The 18,525-nt window shown below is 34.3% G+C and overlaps 1 protein-coding gene across 3 annotated transcripts in view; it reads right to left on the bottom strand.

Moving 5' to 3' along the window:
• Positions 1–18,525, bottom strand: part of MICU1 (mitochondrial calcium uptake 1) — a 252,362-nt gene that overhangs the window by 129,296 nt on the left and 104,541 nt on the right. For 2 of the 3 annotated variants that reach the window (XR_015552458.1, XM_004426996.3), the window contains exon 5: positions 13,379–13,422. Coding sequence is in view for 2 of the 3 variants with exons in the window: in XM_004426996.3 (XP_004427053.1) it covers positions 13,379–13,422 (44 nt within the window). In the remaining variant the exon portion in view is untranslated. Of the gene's footprint in view, positions 1–12,617; positions 12,792–13,378; positions 13,423–18,525 lie in introns of all 3 variants that reach the window. The other variant, XM_087432045.1, reaches the window with a different exon arrangement.

Below are 18,525 nucleotides of genomic sequence, written 5' to 3'. Positions count from 1 at the left end.
GGATTGTTTTAATATTAACATTTCTCTATATTGTTGAAATACTCTTCAAAGTCTATCTCAATCCCTCAAGAAATATTTAAGGTTGTACTTCAAAAACAAATTAATAATAATATGCTTCTTTGAGAAAACACAATTTTGGTATACCATTTCCAAATGATAAACAGTATTTCTATCTAAGGTTGGAGATGGGGCAGGGAGAGGGGGATGTTAGAAAGAAAGAGAGAAAATTCAGCAATTTTCCCATGCAATTAATGCTTATATGTCATTATTTAGTTGGTGCATAGATAGATGCCAAAGCCTTAGTAAGATATCAATCTTAAACAATCACACTATTGCCAATCAAACAGAAAATGCTGCACAGTTAAAATATTTGTTATTCTTATTACCCCATCCCATACCTGAACTTGCAGAAAGGTAGAATTTGGGGATATGTCAGATAAAAATTTAAGTGAGATGTTTATAATTTAGAGTAGTTTATGATTACTTCTTCTCTTGACTCATAGTTTTCAAACTTTTCAAAGGTATTATTGCATTTGAGGCAGAAAAACATAAATTACTGTGCAACAAACTGTCGAAAGTGAATGCTTAAGATATTGTAAACTTCACTCTGCCAGAAAGCCATTCTCTTTTCAGTCCCAATTCTAACCACTTTAGCTCTGAGAACAACTCCAAATACCTAGAATGCAAATGTTTTCCTATCTCATTAACTAGGTGGCTATAGAGAAAATGGATACAAATGAAGACGCTTAAAAAAAAACAGTGACAGAAGATTTGACTAAAGCAATGATAAAATTCAAAAGTCTACTGGAATAGCATTAACTTCAAGGAAATGATATAACTCTACTGAAATGATTTATTTCAGTCTTTAGTATCTGATGAGGTATAATCAAAACCCTAGAAGGGGAAATCGTCAACTCTGTTATTTTCTACCACATTATGCCTGCACACTTGGCTTCAAAGCAGCTCTGCGTGGGAGAATCTATGTTTTACCATTATTGATTAACTGCTACTTAAATCCAAGCATTTAATTTTGAACTTTGGCCACTCAAATCAATCAGTGCTGAAAAGAACTGTCCTGAGCTCAGCAGCAGTCTTGGTTTTAATCACATGGGTTATAACAGGCTCCCCTATCACTTCAGGGAAAAACAGCCTCACATACAAAGTTTGAAAAATAAGTCAATATAGTATTTTACCTTCTCCCATTTGGAAAAACTACAAGAAAAAAAAAATGCATCATAAGAACAAAAAAGAGTTCCACTCTGAGGATCACCTGGTTCACACCCTTGATTTACACTCTTGTAGTAACTATTATTGCCCAGGAAATCCTTTAGATGAAGAATTTTTAAATCATTTTGAAATCAAACATTTACAGGTATCCCTTGAACACCACTGATCATTAAAGACATATCAAGAATTTTAAAATTAGAGTTTACATATTCTTTGCCAGGCACTGTGCTAAGGACTTGCATCATCTCTTTAGGTCGTCACCACAGCTCTAGGAGGTAGGTGATACTACTGTCTGGTTTTTACAGACGAGAAAACTGAGGTTTAGAGAAGTTAAATAAGGAGCCCAAGGTGACAGTGCTATAAAGTAGTGGGACAGGTCACGGTCTGATTGCAGAACCCATGCCATGAACCATTATATCCATTATTATGGATTATATAACCATATATATTATATCAAATGCACAGAAATATACCACATATCTATATAGTGTGCAATTTCTGAAATTGTTAATGGGGATTGAATATTTTTGGAGGAAAACATAGTTCACTATTGTAAGATTAAACTTGGGGCTTAGTTTGTATCAGCTCAGTTATCTTGGAGTTGAAGAGGAAAGTCTAGCTAATGATGTAGGTGCACATCATATTTTTATGCCTTGACTTGTTCAAATGCATATTTTAATCATAACTTCAGGAATATAATGGTTCTTTATACTCTTCGTAATTAACAGAGGTTAGAATAATCTATAATTGGAAAAGCTTTTTATTTATGTTTAGAACTTTAAAAAAATGCATCATGGCAAAGAAAAATATGCAAAGCAAGAACTATCCACACACATTCTCTGAAACCAAAGATCATCAATAGATGTTTAGGCTAAGTTGAGAACCCATTTTTACCAGAAGAGGAGAAAAAAGTGTTTTGAGTAGCTTTCATAGAACTTTGTGTACCCTTAAAACATGCCAGAGTGTTTGTGCTAAAATAATAAGAAAAAGGAATTTAGTCTGGAACCAAGACCTCTCATGTCAAAGTGAATTTCAAATTTTGTTTCATCATGGAAAAGCTGGACATGAAGGTGTTATGGTTAGTCATGTTTATGCTTTCAAATAAATAATGATAAATCAAATAGGTTCAGTTGATCTCAAATTCAAACACAAAATAATCCAAAATAAAACTGTACTTAAAGACATCTTAACAGACATCTGAATATTTGAGACAACCAAGTAAACTACACCCTCCTTGGGAGCACTTAATGATTATCGTTTACTTTTTCAACCTGAATAATCAAACACATGAGTTAAATCAATAGACTTTAGTAGTGGTGGAACCCAGAGACTGGAAAGAGACATTATGGATACTCCTCACAGCAGTATAAGTATTTGACACCATTCATAAGTCGCATCTGAAGAACAGCACTCTATGCTACCAGATAATCACAATGATTCCAGCCTTTCCACAGTCAATAGGAACTTAGCATGCAAAGGGCAAACCCCCGTAAGGAAGCAAGCAAGAAAGCTCTCTTCTATAAAGTAACTGCTCATTGACCTTTGGAAGCTTAAAGGATTTATACCAGTGTCACTAAAATGAGTGATATTTATAGAACCCAATAAGATAAACAATTCCCCCACTACCTATTCTAAGAAAAAAAGTTCATCATTTTTAATATAAAAAGCTTATTAACAAGATATCCTTAAGAATACAGTAAAACTTGATTTTGAATCCTTGATCAACAAGGGTATTCAATAGTCAAAGTTTAAAGAAGAGTGGTGTTTTTTGTCAACTATAGTGGTTGACTACTCAATGCTGCAGACTGCAGAGACTTCCAAGCACTTATTAATTCCTATCTCTTTCTCTTCTTCTCACTCTCCAGTAAGGACACCTCTCTGGGGCAAATCATTTTAAATCTTCAAGGCTTAAACCATACAATTACCAAAGGAAAGGAAGAATTTTTAGCTGCCTCCTACAAACTGTCCTGCCATAATGAGAGAACTGGAAGTGGCTTTCCTCAATCACAGGTGTTAGCATCTCATCTGATTTACTCTCCTTAGCGCTCTGCATGATGGTTGTGCCACAGCTATTCTAAAACAGAATCTCCGAGATGAGCAATATTGATAATGGGATTTTCAATAAATTATTTTGACATAATTATTTAAGTATTTGTTTGTCTCAGAATGCAGTTAAAGGCAAAGGTAAGATAATCTATTGCACCAATAACAGGATGATTGGTTTGGGGGTCTGGCAAGGAGAAATAATAAGAGGAGACTACTAAAAGGAGACAACTAAAAATATATCCCATTTTAAAAACAGAGAAGCAGGGCCAGCCTGGTGGCACAATCGGTTAAGTGTGCGCGCTCCACTGCAGCGGCCCGAGGTTCGCTGGTTCGGATCCTGGGCACGCACGGACGCACCGCTTATCAAGCCATGCTGTGGCGGTGTCCCATATAAGGTGGAGAAAGGTGGGCATGGATGTTAGCCCAGGGCCAGTCTTCCTCAGCAAAAAGAGGAGGATTGGCAGATGCTAGCTCAGGGCCAATCTTCCTCACAAAAATAAATAAATAAATAAAATAAAAACAAGGAAGCATAAGCAAAATGTTTTATAAAAATGAAGAGCACCCTGTGATCTTCATTAATTATTTTAAACCAAAAGATGTTCTAATTCAGTTTATTTTATATTTTTATTAAGGAACTGCAAGGGTAATGTTTTTTTTAAAATGAATAAATTTTAATAATTTATAAACTATAATTAAAGGGTCTAAGCCTTCAAAGATCAATTTAAAAAGTACTTCTTAGGCATGTCCTTGAAATTCTCCTTTGCCAGCCTACAATCTGTATATTCTTTTTCACAGTTTTCTCCATGTATTTGATTGTTTTTCCAAGTTCAAGTTGTTGGTTAGCTCAAAAAAGCAAAATAATGAAGTCTTTCTAAATGTTCCATCTGTTTCCCCTTAAGCCATTTTATTGAGCAAAGTGCAAATAAGCAACTGCTTACCTGTATTTATCATGTAAAAAATTTCGAGAGAAAAAAAATTAGTTTTTCACTAGAGGTGACTGTCGTCTCACCATTTCTGTTACAGTTCAACTAGGAACATGGCATCCCAACTGAGACTATTTAAACAACCCAAAACCCGAGTATCCCTTATGCAATATAGTGGATTAAAATAGTTTCTTGACCTTTTGTGTGACACATAATATTAAAACTTCCTTTTAAATTGTGCTAGGTACTATATTCTCAAGGACTTGTGCAGTGTTTGAACTGTCATATTAAAGATAAAGTATGTTAATTTAAAGTGACAGGAACTGAATCATTCTTAAGGGAGCAGGGAAAGGACATGAGCATGCACTGAACCTTTGTCCCTGAAGCATTATTATGGATTTTGGAACTTTAATTAACTTAAAGCACATGCTGCTGAGTCAGTACCTGCCAGAAATCCTGATCAGAAGATGAGAAAAAGAAAAAAATTGACATTGATTATATGAACAAAAACTCCCAAATCAAATACATATCACAAAATATTATAAATATAAAGGACCAATTAAGATCAGTAATAAAATCACTGAACACCTGGAAATAGGAAATGAAGAACACATAGAAATGTTTTATATATTTTTGCTAGGTACAATAAAACAAAACAAAACCCCAAAAACTCAATTCCTAACCTCCCCAACATGAAACATACAATTGCAGAAAAACTTCATATTACTATAAGAAAAAAATCACATAAATAATTACCTGTTTCTTAAAGAAAGAGAAAGTAAACATTTCATTTTTTTTTCACGGGTAGTCAAAGCATTTCTTTTTTTTTTTTTTTTTTTTAAAGATTTTATTTATTCATTTTTTTCCCCCCAAAGCCCCAGTAGATAGTTGCATGTCATAGGTTCACATCCTTCTAGTTGCTGTACGTGGGACTCGGCCTCGTGTTGGACGGAGAAGTGGTGCCTCGGGGCGCGCCCGGGATCCGAACCCGGGCCGCCAGCATCAGAGCGCGCGCACTTAACCGCCAAGCCACGGAGCCGGCCCAAAAGCATTTCTTTAATTAAGGTTTCCTATCAGGATGTCTCACTATGGTTTCATGGATATAATATTTTTTAACTTCATGGCAAATTCAATGATTTACCACCCACATTAACATACAGGCAACCAAATTTGGATGAGTTCAGAGGATTAGTAACTACTCTAAGGAAGAGTTCAGAATGATTACTTCGAAACAGGTCTCCTGCAAAATTACACTGCACTAAATAAAGTACTGTTCACATTAGTAATAAGAAGCCAGCCATCCCGGAAGCTGGTATGTGACGAAGCAGTTTAGGTTTGCTAATTTAGCTGGGTACCACTCCAAAATATCTTCAAATATCAAACGGTTTTAAAGATTTTTTGCAACAAATAAACTTGACTGGCTATGAAATAAAATTTGACCTGAACTTACCATACTTCTCAAACCAAGCTTAGCAGCGTGACAAAAGTTCTTGACTGAAGGATATATGCTATTAGCAATTCACAAGCCTAAGGCTAGGATTGATGTGACAGAGGCCCAAAGGATTTTACAGCACAGGAGTGAGATGAATCACTGTGAACACAGGACAGCTCAGTTTGATTTATAAGAAATCAAACCAAAGGTCTCTCTTCAGTTCACGGACTAGCTATTTAATCCCGGCCAATTGCTCATTACACAGAGAGCACAAGGAGATTTTTATAGCTGATTTAACTGGGAGGGAAAGAACCATGGAGAGAGCAGTTATGTAGAAGGTATGCTATTCTGTAGCATTTCATATAAGCCAAGAAAGATAATATGTATGATAGCAGCTAACTCCTTTCATAAATTGAGTAAAGGGTTCGAAGTCATGCAAAATACCTGTAATTTGTAGAGCCAGATACTTCACCTATTGTCCTGATTTTACTGAGAAGGTAACTGACATTCAGAGAGGTTAAGCGGTCTCTTACTTAAGGTTACCCATCAAGTATGTGGCAAGTTCATATTTGAATGTAGGACTGTCTATATCTAAAGTCACATTCTTTTTATCCTGTGTTATTATACACTAAGAAGTACAGAAATCCAAAATGTTGTATTTTTCATACTCAAGCATACTTATAACATCTACTAACCATTTACATATGGCTGGCAAATATGAGATGCTCAAAATGGAAATCCCTTGGAAAATATTTCAGGCACCATAGCCAGATTTTCTTAGGGCTGTGGTGTATACAAAAGAACTAAAATTTCTAATTTGTAAGAAGAAAGAAAAATGAGAAAATGGTTTTAAAATAATTTAAAGAACTTTGCATGGAAAAGAAGATGAAAAAATCTAGGACTAAAGACAAAACAGAAAACTGCAACAGGTGTCAAAGGATTTCTTGAAATGCTGAATCAGTACCTGAATTCACTTTGGTAATATAACTACATTCTAAACTTTTGCTCATCTAAAGACCGACATAATGAGTAGCCCCATTCAAATCATGCTACATTTAACACATAAATCAATATTTGAAAGAGTAAATAATGTTTGTAACAGAAACATTTTCTCTATTACCTTGATTACAATGAGCCAAGATCCAATTTTTCAAATACAGATGACAGTGCTCATTTTAAGAGTGATGGTTTCCATAAAGAAAAGACATAGTATTTTTTAAAATGCTAATTGGTGTTCATTGCATATGAGAAAATAATGGAGCAAATAACAGTGAAGTTGAAATTTTGATTTCTAAATTCAGGTATTGTATACCTCTATTTTCTTTCTTTAAAATGAAACACTATGTGGTTTTTCAGGTTCATATGGGTTTAGCTGTACTTTATCAAAGCAGAAAAAGTTAACTTCAACACTATTAGCAAAAAGAAAGTGAAAAGCAAGTTTTTTTTTTTTGTACAAACAGCATTAAGTAAGATAGTAAAATAAAAGAACTACTTGCCAAGAGAAATTTCTATTTACAAACAGATCATATAGACAAATAGCTTAGATATATGAAAGATGACATAGGATAGTGCTTAGGACAGTAAACTCTGAAGACAGCCTACCAATTTGGAATCCTGGCTCTACCATTTACTAGCTATATATTAGATCAAAAAAAAAAAAAAAAGTTAAGTTGCTTAACTTTTAAGTATTTTAGTTTCTTATTTGTAAAATGATAAAAATAGTAAGCTATCTAAGAGTGGTTGTGTGAATTAAATGAGTTATTACGTGTTGTTATGTACACTTAGAACAGTGCTTGGCACATAATAAACACTCAAAAAGCCTCAACTATTCTTCTTTTTCATATTATTATTATTGGTAATAGTTCCCTCAAGAGACAAATAGTGCCAAGCATTTTTCATTTACACATTTCACTTTAAACTGGAAAAATAAGCCACTGACAACCAATGAGTGAATATGTTAATGGAGTTTTTTAAAAGGCTAAATCATTACCCCTAAAATAATATATGACTATGAAATATTCGTGGAGAACTTCAGGCTTCAAGGAATTGAAATACTTTATGCATTCTCTTGGAATCTGTTACACTTTTTTTAAAGTAAGAACTTCCCTATTATAAAAGAAAGAGAACACAAGTGATATACTCTACGTTAAAGATGGGATTGATATGGCAAATGAAAACACGGATCAAAAAAACATGAGGCAAAAAAACAATAAGAATCTGTCTACATATTCATATTTATCAATAAAAAAACTTAAATAAATATATCAATTCACCAAGAATTTAGATCTGACTGGTTTCAAGTCTCTGGAAGCCAAAAGAAAGAGAGAGAGAGATGTGCCTAATTAACAATGGAGAATTCATAAGAACATCATAACCTGCTATATAAATTTGAGCAGAATTAAAGCAGTTCAAATAAACGTGAAGATTCACCAAACTCTGTCCCATGAGAATTTCATTCCTCCCTCTCTTATGTTACATCTCCTTGATCTGCAATACATTTTTCTTAGAAGACAGGAAATCCCTTACTTAACTTACTATACATCCCAAGGAGTAATATCATACTCAACTTTATTCCGGACTCATATTTCATCTGTGACATGAAGTAAATAATCACCATTCGAATAATGCACTACAAGTATTACGTTACAGGAAAAAACGTGCCCACACTCCCCTTGAAGAACGAAGACTTTCCCCTAAAGGGAATGGTATTTTAAAGTTCATTTATCAATATTTTTAAAAGAACTTTTACCTAGTAAGCAATTAAAAACATTTGATTTTATTAAAGCTTTGATCTTTAACTATGGTTCTCAACTTTTTTTCTGCTGATCATCTTTTCTGTTATAAACACTGTAATCAATACTTTCCTTTCTAGGCTTTGACCGTATTTTTATCTCTTTCACTTGAATGTGGACAATATTTCATTTTAATTTGATATAAAATGTTTTCCTGTTCCATGTGAACAAATATTCTTGTAGGTATCATAAAGGAGATGGAAATAAAACACGCATTAATTCTTTCTTCCAAATTGTAGAGATTCTAAGGGGACTGTAATTACAAATAATGAAAAAAACTCAATCCAGAGGCATGATTTCTGAAATGTTCAGGGAGAGGTTGGGGGAAAAGGGAACCTGGAAGGGAGGAAAGATTAAAAAATCTATTTTCTGACAAAGAAATATATGGTGGAACGATAATAATGGAAAATTAGTTTCAATAAGCAACTTGTAGTTACTTGAAAATACAGTATGAACTTGAAAGTTTTTAGAAGAGAAAAAAGGACTATATCAAAACGCTGGAATATTGTTTCTTTACTTAAGAAACAATTTTACCTAGACCGTGCAGTTTTCTACTGTAACTTTTTAGAAAACATGGCGGTGTTTGATCTGGAGAAAACTGTCTAGGACATGCAATGGGAACAGAAGATACAAAAAATAATTTTTATCTTTGGTATGCTGAGGAAAAAAAGGAGAGGTAAAAGAAATGGGAAATTAAGGGTATAAACCACTTGAGACAAACCACACTAACAAAAGACAGCAACTAAATGATTAAATGAAAGAAATATTTGACGATTATGTAATATAAAGGCTCCACTTAGAAATGATGCTTTGTTTTATAGACCAATTACTAGATGATAAAAAATTAAACTCAGAAAAAATATAGTTTTCATTAAAGAAATAATTCAAAATTCATGAAATAACTGCATTAACAAGTCATAAGGAAAATGCATGGACATTGCAGGAGGAGGGTATGTTTTTTCAATCAGACATATTATGCTAAAACAAAAGCCAGACCATATTTTGTATTTCCATCTGTATGATAGTACTAATATGCTATTTATAATGATTTTCAAATATCTTCTAAGAGAAAATCTGAACTCTTTCAAGTTTTGAGGTTTTTAAACTTTTAAACCTAGTCAGAATACTTTTTAGAATATCATTTATCTACAAAATATTTTCTTAAAACCAAAGGCCATTGACTATGGCTTCTTTATATAATGCCTGCCATTAGTAGATAGTTTTGAAATGCATAAATGACGCAAGCGCCAATAATAACGTATTTCATGACTTTTCTACAAAGGAAATTGCTAATACCTAAAGAGTAAGGGGTTAGTGTACATTAACATAAGGTAGTGATGGGCTCTGGAATAAGATTCTCCCCAAAATTCAAAAGCTGCTTCATCAAATTCAGTTTTATTGACTATCAGTTGAAACAGGAACGTTCTGTTTACTTAAGGGAATTTTCTAGTCAAACAGAATAGGAGAATAGATGATAGGTATCAAAGCAAGAAATAACTATTCAATTATTTGCCAATATTAGTTGGGCCATTCTTTTCTATTTGCATCTGGAGGTTGTATGAAATTCAAGTACAAATAAGAAAACACCCCCAGGAAAATGATACTATTTCTACAATTGTTCTTGCTTTCAATGACAAAAAGGCTCAAGTACAATTCAATTAGAAGGCAATAAAATAAGCTAGTGTTTCTTAGTGGTCAATAATAGACTTTATTAAGTGGTGTGTTAAAAGTTACAACAATGTGGGATATGAGGATAGGAGTAAATATTTCTTTCTCTAACTAGTTCACAACTAGTTTATCTTCCAAGTTAAAATAAGAGAGAGAAAGAGAAAATTATTCATTTGAAAATCAAAGCAAGTTTAAAAGGAAATTCCTTTAGGGTGTTAGCTTTCTATTAAAGTTCTGGCCATCATGCATGAAATTTACTATAATTACCACACAAAGCTGTTTTTTCAACAGGAAATTGTCTTAGGATTTATATACTCTGGAAACTGCTACTTAAGATTTAAGATTTTCTGATTGAGAGAACACAAGAGTAATGAAGATCCAAGGGAAAATAATAAGATCAACAATTGAATAAGCATTGATCCTTATCATAATTATCAAGTGAAGGACTTCATACATGGCAAAAATCCCTGGAAAAACTGATTAAACACTGAATGAACTTTTCACTGTTCATTACATAAGGTTTAAAAACAGTATAGAAATTACTTTCTTAAACTGCATATGAAATAAAAGACAATTCATAAAGACACAAACTAGAGGTGAACTCAGTTTAAAAATCCTATTTAAGAAGCACAACCTTCACTCCAAAACAAGACCTTAAGAATATATTTGATGGGGGTTGGCCCGGTGGCGCAAGCGGTTAAGCACATGTGCTCCGCTGCGGCGGCCCAGGGTTCGCCGGTTCGGATCCCTGGCGCGCACCGATGTGCTGCTTGACAAGCCATTGTGTGGCAGCGTCCCATATAAAGTGGAGGAAGATGGGCATGGATGTTAGCCCATGGCCAGTCTTCCTCAGCAAAAAAAAAAAAAAAAAAGGGGGAGGATTGGCAGATGTTAGCTCAGGGCCGATCTTCCTCACAAAAAAAAAAATGCTGGGATAGCACTGAGTGCAAACAGTTGGCATCCAGCACAAAATGCATTTGGAAGCTACGGGAAAAAAAAAAGAATATATTTGATGGAAATTAATACAGGATTTAAATGAAAAACCTGGCAAAGGGATAAAATATGCATATCATAGCATGGATGAAAGGGAAACATCTGTACTCTTTGCTAGCGGACAAGCTGGCTGGCTCAGGGTCACCAGCTGAACTCCACAACTCCTTATGCAAGTCTCCCATTCCTCTATTCTCTTTCAGAACCTGTTGCCCTGGTACCATAAAGTCAACTTTCATGTGCCTGACTTTCATACAAGTTATGCTTTCAAACACTGTTATACATTGATATGCCTAAATCTTGCCTTTCCTGCTCCGATTTCAGAATTTTATGCTTCAGTGCACAAAAATTTGCAACTAGAATCTGTGAAGTCTGCCTTCCAAACACAGAACACTGCCATATTTGTCTCCACAGCAAGGTGGGTACTCAAATACTTTAATGTTTTATTGCATTTTACTCTTGCTATTTTATAAAAATAAGTGGAAATCAGAAAAATGCAAATGACACTTATGATAAGAAATGTAGAGCTCATAAATTCAATACAATTGAAACAAAGGTGGAGCTCATCAGTTATGCCAGAAGCTGCAAACTTTTACCATCAAGTGGATAGTTACTGGCCAAAACAGGAAAAATTTTAAATTTTTTTTAAAATTTAAATTTAAATAAAAATTTAAAAATTAAAAAAATTAAGAGTATGTGTGAAATATAAATTACTATTAAGGATTTTATATTTGGGAGATCTCTAGGAAAGAAAATTCTTGTGACATGTAAATTTGCTGTTCAACTTGCACATATTCAACTTTTTTACACGTTTTCAGGTTTACATATGTATAACAATAGAGGACTGAATTCTCATGCTACTCTGGACTCCTTCCATGACCAAAAAAAGTGATTTGTTAAGCTGATTTTGCTATAAGATACTACTGGCTTAATGAGTCATACCTCCAAGAAATATGTGATTGACTAGGTGATTTTTTTCTAAGTCATCAAACATTTACTGGTCACCTCCTGTATGCCAGGCATATGCTGGACTCTGAGTGACACAAAGACAAATAAGACAGGGGCCTGACCTGCCAGAGACTCTGAAATCAGACCCTGACATCAGTGTCTGCAGTAACCCCTTCACATGGATATGGTACTTTATCACACATAAAGTAGAGACACCAAGGATCAGAAATGTGGCTGTCCCAAAGCAGAGCCAGGACACTAAATCTAGGTCTCCTAACATTTAGTTCAATGCTCTTTCTTTTTGATTATTCTTTCTTTTAGAATATGTGACTTTAAAAAGAGAATATCCACAGATAGAGGCACTGTGCCACCCGAAAGGGAAAGATAATTTTTAGGCATGAAGCCTTGGCTGAGATCTCTCTTAAGGCAGCTCCTCATTCTTTCCACTTGTGCAAAAGACCTTAGCACTTATACCTTCACCTTACCATTATATGGAGTTTTACCTAAGGATGCAGGATTGACACATTCCTGCAAGATCAGTTTCTTCTAACCCTGATCTCTACCCATCTAGACTCTCTTTTGTGATCCTGCCTTTTCCAGCCACTTCATGATTTTCCTTCTGATTTCCTTCTCTTTTGGCTTTGTAGAGCCATCCCTGGCTGTTTCTTCTTTCTGATGTACTTTCTTCCTCCTCTTTAAAATTGACCTTTTACTTTTCTTTCTGACCCTGTGTAATGTTTTCTTTTTCTTTTTGGAGAATTCAGCCTGAAAGGGAAAAACATGTTTAACTGACTGCTTTGAGATAATAAAATTGAAAATTTCATTTTCTATACTTAAGAATGATTTATTATATGATTTATTCAGGCATAAAATAAAGAATTGAAAGTAAGTATAATGCAAATTTGTGGTGGTCTTCATAATTATTATAAAAGCACTAGTAAGGACTTCCATAATTTTGTAGTTAGGATTATTGCTATATACATATTATCAAAGTTTGAGGAAGGTTAAATCAGATAGGTGTTTTTATAAGAAACGCAAATGTAATATTGAGGGGCTTGTTAACCTTTACGATGGCTATTGAATTAAAATTCAAATGTCAACATACACTGAATTAGTCCCTAACATATACAGCAGGCAACCCATGAGTATTATCTCATATGGAAAAATACAGAAGAACTTCCTGCTTGATTCTTTCTGTAGAAGCATCTGAAGGCACTTATAGGTCTCCCAACCTAGGCAACATGCTTTTTTGATAAGATAAACAGTTATTCAGAAATCTCTCACACATAATTCCAGAGTAAATTTAAAAATTTCTTAACAGGATATATATGTAAGTGTCATAGTTTGCTCACCTTTCCATCAAAGCGTTTTACTATAAACTGATCCAGGCCCAAGTCTGTAAAAGAGAAAAAAACAATATTTTGTCACTGATTATAACTCAAGTAAAACATATAAAATGACAGCCCCCAAGGGGTCGGCCCGGTGGTGCAAGTGGTTAAGTGCGTACGCTCTGCTGTGGCGGCCCATGGTTCGCCGGTTCAGATCCCAGGCGCGCACTGATGCACCACTTGGCAAGCCATGCTGTGGCGGCGTCCCATATAAAGTGGAGGAAGATGAGGCACGGATGTTAGCCCAGGGCCAGTCTTCCTCAGCAAAAAAAGAGGAGGATTGGCAGATGTTAGCACAGGGCTGATCTTCCTCACTACCAAAAAAAAAATGACAGCTCTCAGTTTTGTTCTCAATCATTCAATTAAATGTACTAGATGGTTTAGCCACATTATTCAAATGTGCATTGCAAAAAAGAAATTTTGCAATGCACCTAAACAAACACAAATAGACCATCTTAATATTACCTTTTAAAGTTGGGTTAAATAATAAACATTTACCTTGGGAATACCTAGCACTGAATTCTAAGAACTGTGAAAGATATAAGTAAATATATTAAGCGCCCTTGAGGGCAGAAATTTTTCTGTCTTTGCCTACTGCTTTATCCCAGCACTTGGAATGGTGCTTGATCAATAAATATTTATATAAAAAAAAATAAGTAAGTAAGATATAAGCCCTTCCTTGGAGAGTCACAATTTAGTTAGAAAGATATATGCATAATAATTTAACATTACAAGGGAACATACAACTAGTTCAATTAGATGGTGCTGTGAGAGTTTTTAGAGCAGAAAAATCAGTTCCAAATTATACTTATTTTTCTTGTATAATTACTCAGTTCTTTTCTTTTAGTTCTCAATATATTTATGCTAGTTCAAGCCCTTATCTCATTATGCCCCCAGTATTACAAGGATTGGATTATCATTGCTCCCAGAGGAAGATTTTTGCATTTCAGCTTCTACAAATTTGGTTACACATTCTCCTTATCTAAAATGTGCTTCACCTTCTAGAAGCCTGCCCTGAACTACAAAAGAAAGAGATAAGTCAGGAAACAGAAGGAAATTTTAAGAACAAATCTAATCTGAAACCTCACAGATATTCAAGAAGATATCACAATCATAAAGGCAGAACATGCTTCTATGAGAAAAGAGAACAAGAAAGAGCTGTAGACAACTGAAGTTATGATTGTCTCTCTCTCCCTATTTTTTAATATACTGTCAAAAGATTAGGATAAGGTTACCTCCCAGGACCACTGCCAAGAAGACAACAGGGTGGAAAACAGACAATATAAGAGAGAATTCTAGAAAAACAGACTCAATCCAAGAGATCTAATATTCATTCAGAAATAGGGAGGAAATAATCCAAAAAGTATTAGCAGGAAATTTCTCAGAGCTGAAGAGTGACACAAACTAAAAGGGCTTACACCAAGTATTCTAAGCAAAATGAACAAAAAACTACCTACAATTCAGTGTATGCTTGTGAAATTTCAGAATATCAAGAATAAGAAAATCCTAAACGTTTCAGAAAAAAATCTTCCTAGTCCTTTACAAAGGAATGAGAATCAGACTAGAATCAGATATGAGTAAAACTTGATAACATCAACTAAGGGAAATATATGCTTACTAATTAGAGCAGCACTGTTCAACAGAAATATAATGTGAGCAACAAATGTAAGCCACATGTATAATTTAAAATTTTCTAACAGCCATTCTTAAAAAAGTAAAAAGAAACAGGTAAAATTAATTTCAATAATATATCTTATTTAAGTAAATATATCCAAATTAGCATCATTTCAACATGTAATCAATATAAAATTTATTGAGATATCTTACATTTTTATACTAAGTTTTCAAACTCTGGTATTTTAAAATTATAGCACATCTCAATTCAAACTAGCCACATTTTTTTGTGTGTTTGTGAGGAAGACCAGCCCTGAGCTAACATCCAATGCCAATCCTTTTTGTTTTTGCTGAGGAAGATTGGCCCTGGGCTAACATTTGTGCCCATGTTCCTCTACTTTATATGGGACGCCGCCACAGCATGGCTTGACAAGTGGTGCATCAGTGTGCCCCTGGGATCCGAACCTGCAAACCCCAGGCTGCTGAAGAGGAACACGCGCACTTAACTGCTGCACCACTGCGCCGGCCCCCAAACTAGCCACATTTTAAGTTATTAGGGTAATACGCAAAAGAACTCAAAAGTTAACTTAAAATTTTAAAAGTGACTGCTTCTGTGATATGAACTGGGGGCGTGGAGAAGATAGAACAGATTTATGTTTTTCATTGAATGCTCTTTATTGTAGTTTGGAAAATATTTTACTATGTGCATTTGCAAAAAAAGGAGGGGCATTAAAGGGCAGCTTGGCATGTACTGAGAATTCCTGTCATTTATAAACAAATACAGATATAAAATAGGCCAAGAGATTCATAATTTTAAGTAGGAAGAAATGATTATTTCATCTTGTTATATTTTCATTTCTTTACCTGTAAAATGAAACAGATGGTTAGATTAGATCAGTTCTTAACACGGTTAGGGGTGGAGTGTGGGAAATGTGGATGTATGAAATAATTCAAGCTATCCTTACTATTCCTCTAGAGATTCCAACAGGCCTAATTATTATGGGTGGGGCGGGGAGGACGGGGGGCAGGGACACAGTATGGAGAATGAGAGGAGAAAACACAGCATGTGTAGTTTGAACATGATTCTTTGGTGACTCCATATGACAGGGTTCCCTTCCATTTCTCCACCCTCAAACTCTTTGGGTCCCAGCTTAGAAACACTGGATGTTATGCTGTTTTCCCTAGGGTGCTTTCTATGATTCTTAGACTTTTCTTCCAAGAACTTTCACAATCATTCAATGCTCATAGGGTGAATGTACACACTATCTTCCTCGTTTTACTAATGAGAAAGCTGATGTTCAGAAGGATTAAATGATTGTTTTCTGATTTTCAAAGTCTAACAATCTTTTAATTGTGGCAGTTGACTCTCTTCTTGAGTCCACACCAAAAATAAAGTGCAGAAATACTGTAAGAATAGTCTCAGCTTAAGCCTCAGAGGGAACATTTAAAAGGATATTTGTTTTAAAGACCAAAGCAACTCAATTTTGTCAAAAGACAAAAGTACAACTGAATCAAATATATCATTTCAAGATCTATAAATTAGAGCTTAGGTAAATGGAAACTGAACAATTTTAGTTGAGAAGTCCCAGCTATCTCTCAAAAAGTTAGAGATTCATTTTCCAGTCTAATACTTAAATTTACCCTAAAAATTTATTAAAATGATTATATTTTTCAGCAATGCAAGCTAATATAAGCCAGCAAAAGAAAGTATAGTTCTAGTTCATCAGACATGAGATACTGTAGTTACTTGGTTTTATCTTTTGTCTTAATAATCACTGTAATAAGTTACTATTTATTGAGCATTTTTTGGATGTACTGTAATATGTGCTTTACATATATCATTTAATTTTCATAACCCTACAAATTAGTTGCTATTGTTATCCTAATTTTACAAATGAGAAAATTAAGATTTAGAGATATTCAATAATTTGCCTAAGATCACATAGCTACTTTTCTACTTTCTCCCAATTATCTTCAAAGATTCTGTTAACTTCTTCAATGGTTATTCTGTTTCCTAAATATATGTACTTCTTAGAATTTCCTCCCTGGTTACCACCTCTTCTCACTTTATGTTGTTTGTCTTCAGCAATTTCATTACAGATTCAAGATGCCTGGTAAACCCAGAATAAGATAAATCAAAAAAAAAAAAAAAATCAAACTGCTGAAAACCAAAGGCAAAGAAAAATATCTTTGAAGCAGCCAGTTTAAGTGCTGAAAGAAAAGAACTTCAACCCAGAGTTCTTTATCTAGTGAAAATATTCTTCAAGAATGAAGACAAAATAAAAATGTTCTCAGATGAAGGAGAAAGCTTAGAGAATTCATCACCAGCAGACCTGCTCTAAAACATATTAATAATTACATTAAATGTAAATCATCTAAACATTAATTAAAAGGTATAAATTGGGGCTGGCTCCATGGCCTAGTGGTTAAGCTCAGCATACTCCACTTCCACAGCCCAGGTTCACAGGTTCAGATCGCAGGCGCAGACCTACACCATTGTCAGCCATGCTGTGGTGGTGACCCACATATAAACTAGAAGAAGATTGGCACAGATGTTACCTCAAACAAAGAAAGAAGACGACTGGCAAAAGATGTTAGCTCAGGGTGAATCTTCCTCAAAACAAAAAAAAGGTAGAAACTGACATATTGGATAAAAAACAAGATCCAACTTGCTGTCCATAAGAAACTCATTTTAAATATAATGATATAGGTAGGTTAAAGTAATAGGAATGGAAAAAGATATATCATGAAAAACTAATCAAAAGAAAGAGTGGCTACATAAATATTAGACTATGTAGACTTCAGAGCAATTGATAAAGAAGATATGGTGTGTATATATATATATACACAATGGAATACTACTCAGCCATAAAAAAGACAAAATCATGCCATTTGGGACAACATGGATGGACCTTGAGGGTACTAAACTAAGCGAAATAAGTCAGACAAAGAAAGACAAATACCATATGATTTCACTCACATGTGGAAGATAAACAAACACACAGATAAGAACAGATTGGTGATTACCACAGAGGAAGGCAGTGGGGGCAGGGTGAAAGGCATAAAGGGGCACATATGTATGGTGACGGATAAAAACTAGACTATTGGTGGTGAACACAATGCAGTCTTTTCAGAAGCTGAAATATAATAATATACATCTGAAATTTACACAATGTTATAAATTAATGTGATCTCAATAAAATAATTTAAAAACAGAAAAGTGAGCAGAGAAGATAAACAGGCAATTCATAGAAACAGCAATGCAAATAGCCAGTAAACATTCAGAGACAATAGCCTCACTAGTTGCTAGTAAAATGCAAAATAAAACCACAAAGATAATAATTCATTCCTATCAGTTTGCTAAAAATTTAAGTCTGACAACACCAAGTGTTAACAGGGATGCAGAGGAGGAAACTCATACATTCTTGGAGAGAATATAAATTATTGTATCTACTCTGGAAATCAATTTGGCAATGTTTAGCAAATTTGAAGAGGAA

This window comes from Ceratotherium simum, chromosome 6 (assembly GCF_057802395.1).
Source record: "Ceratotherium simum simum isolate JZ-2026a chromosome 6, ASM5780239v1, whole genome shotgun sequence".
In the NCBI taxonomy this organism is placed as follows: Eukaryota; Metazoa; Chordata; class Mammalia; order Perissodactyla; family Rhinocerotidae; genus Ceratotherium; species Ceratotherium simum.
This window is presented reverse-complemented; position numbering and strand designations above follow the sequence as displayed.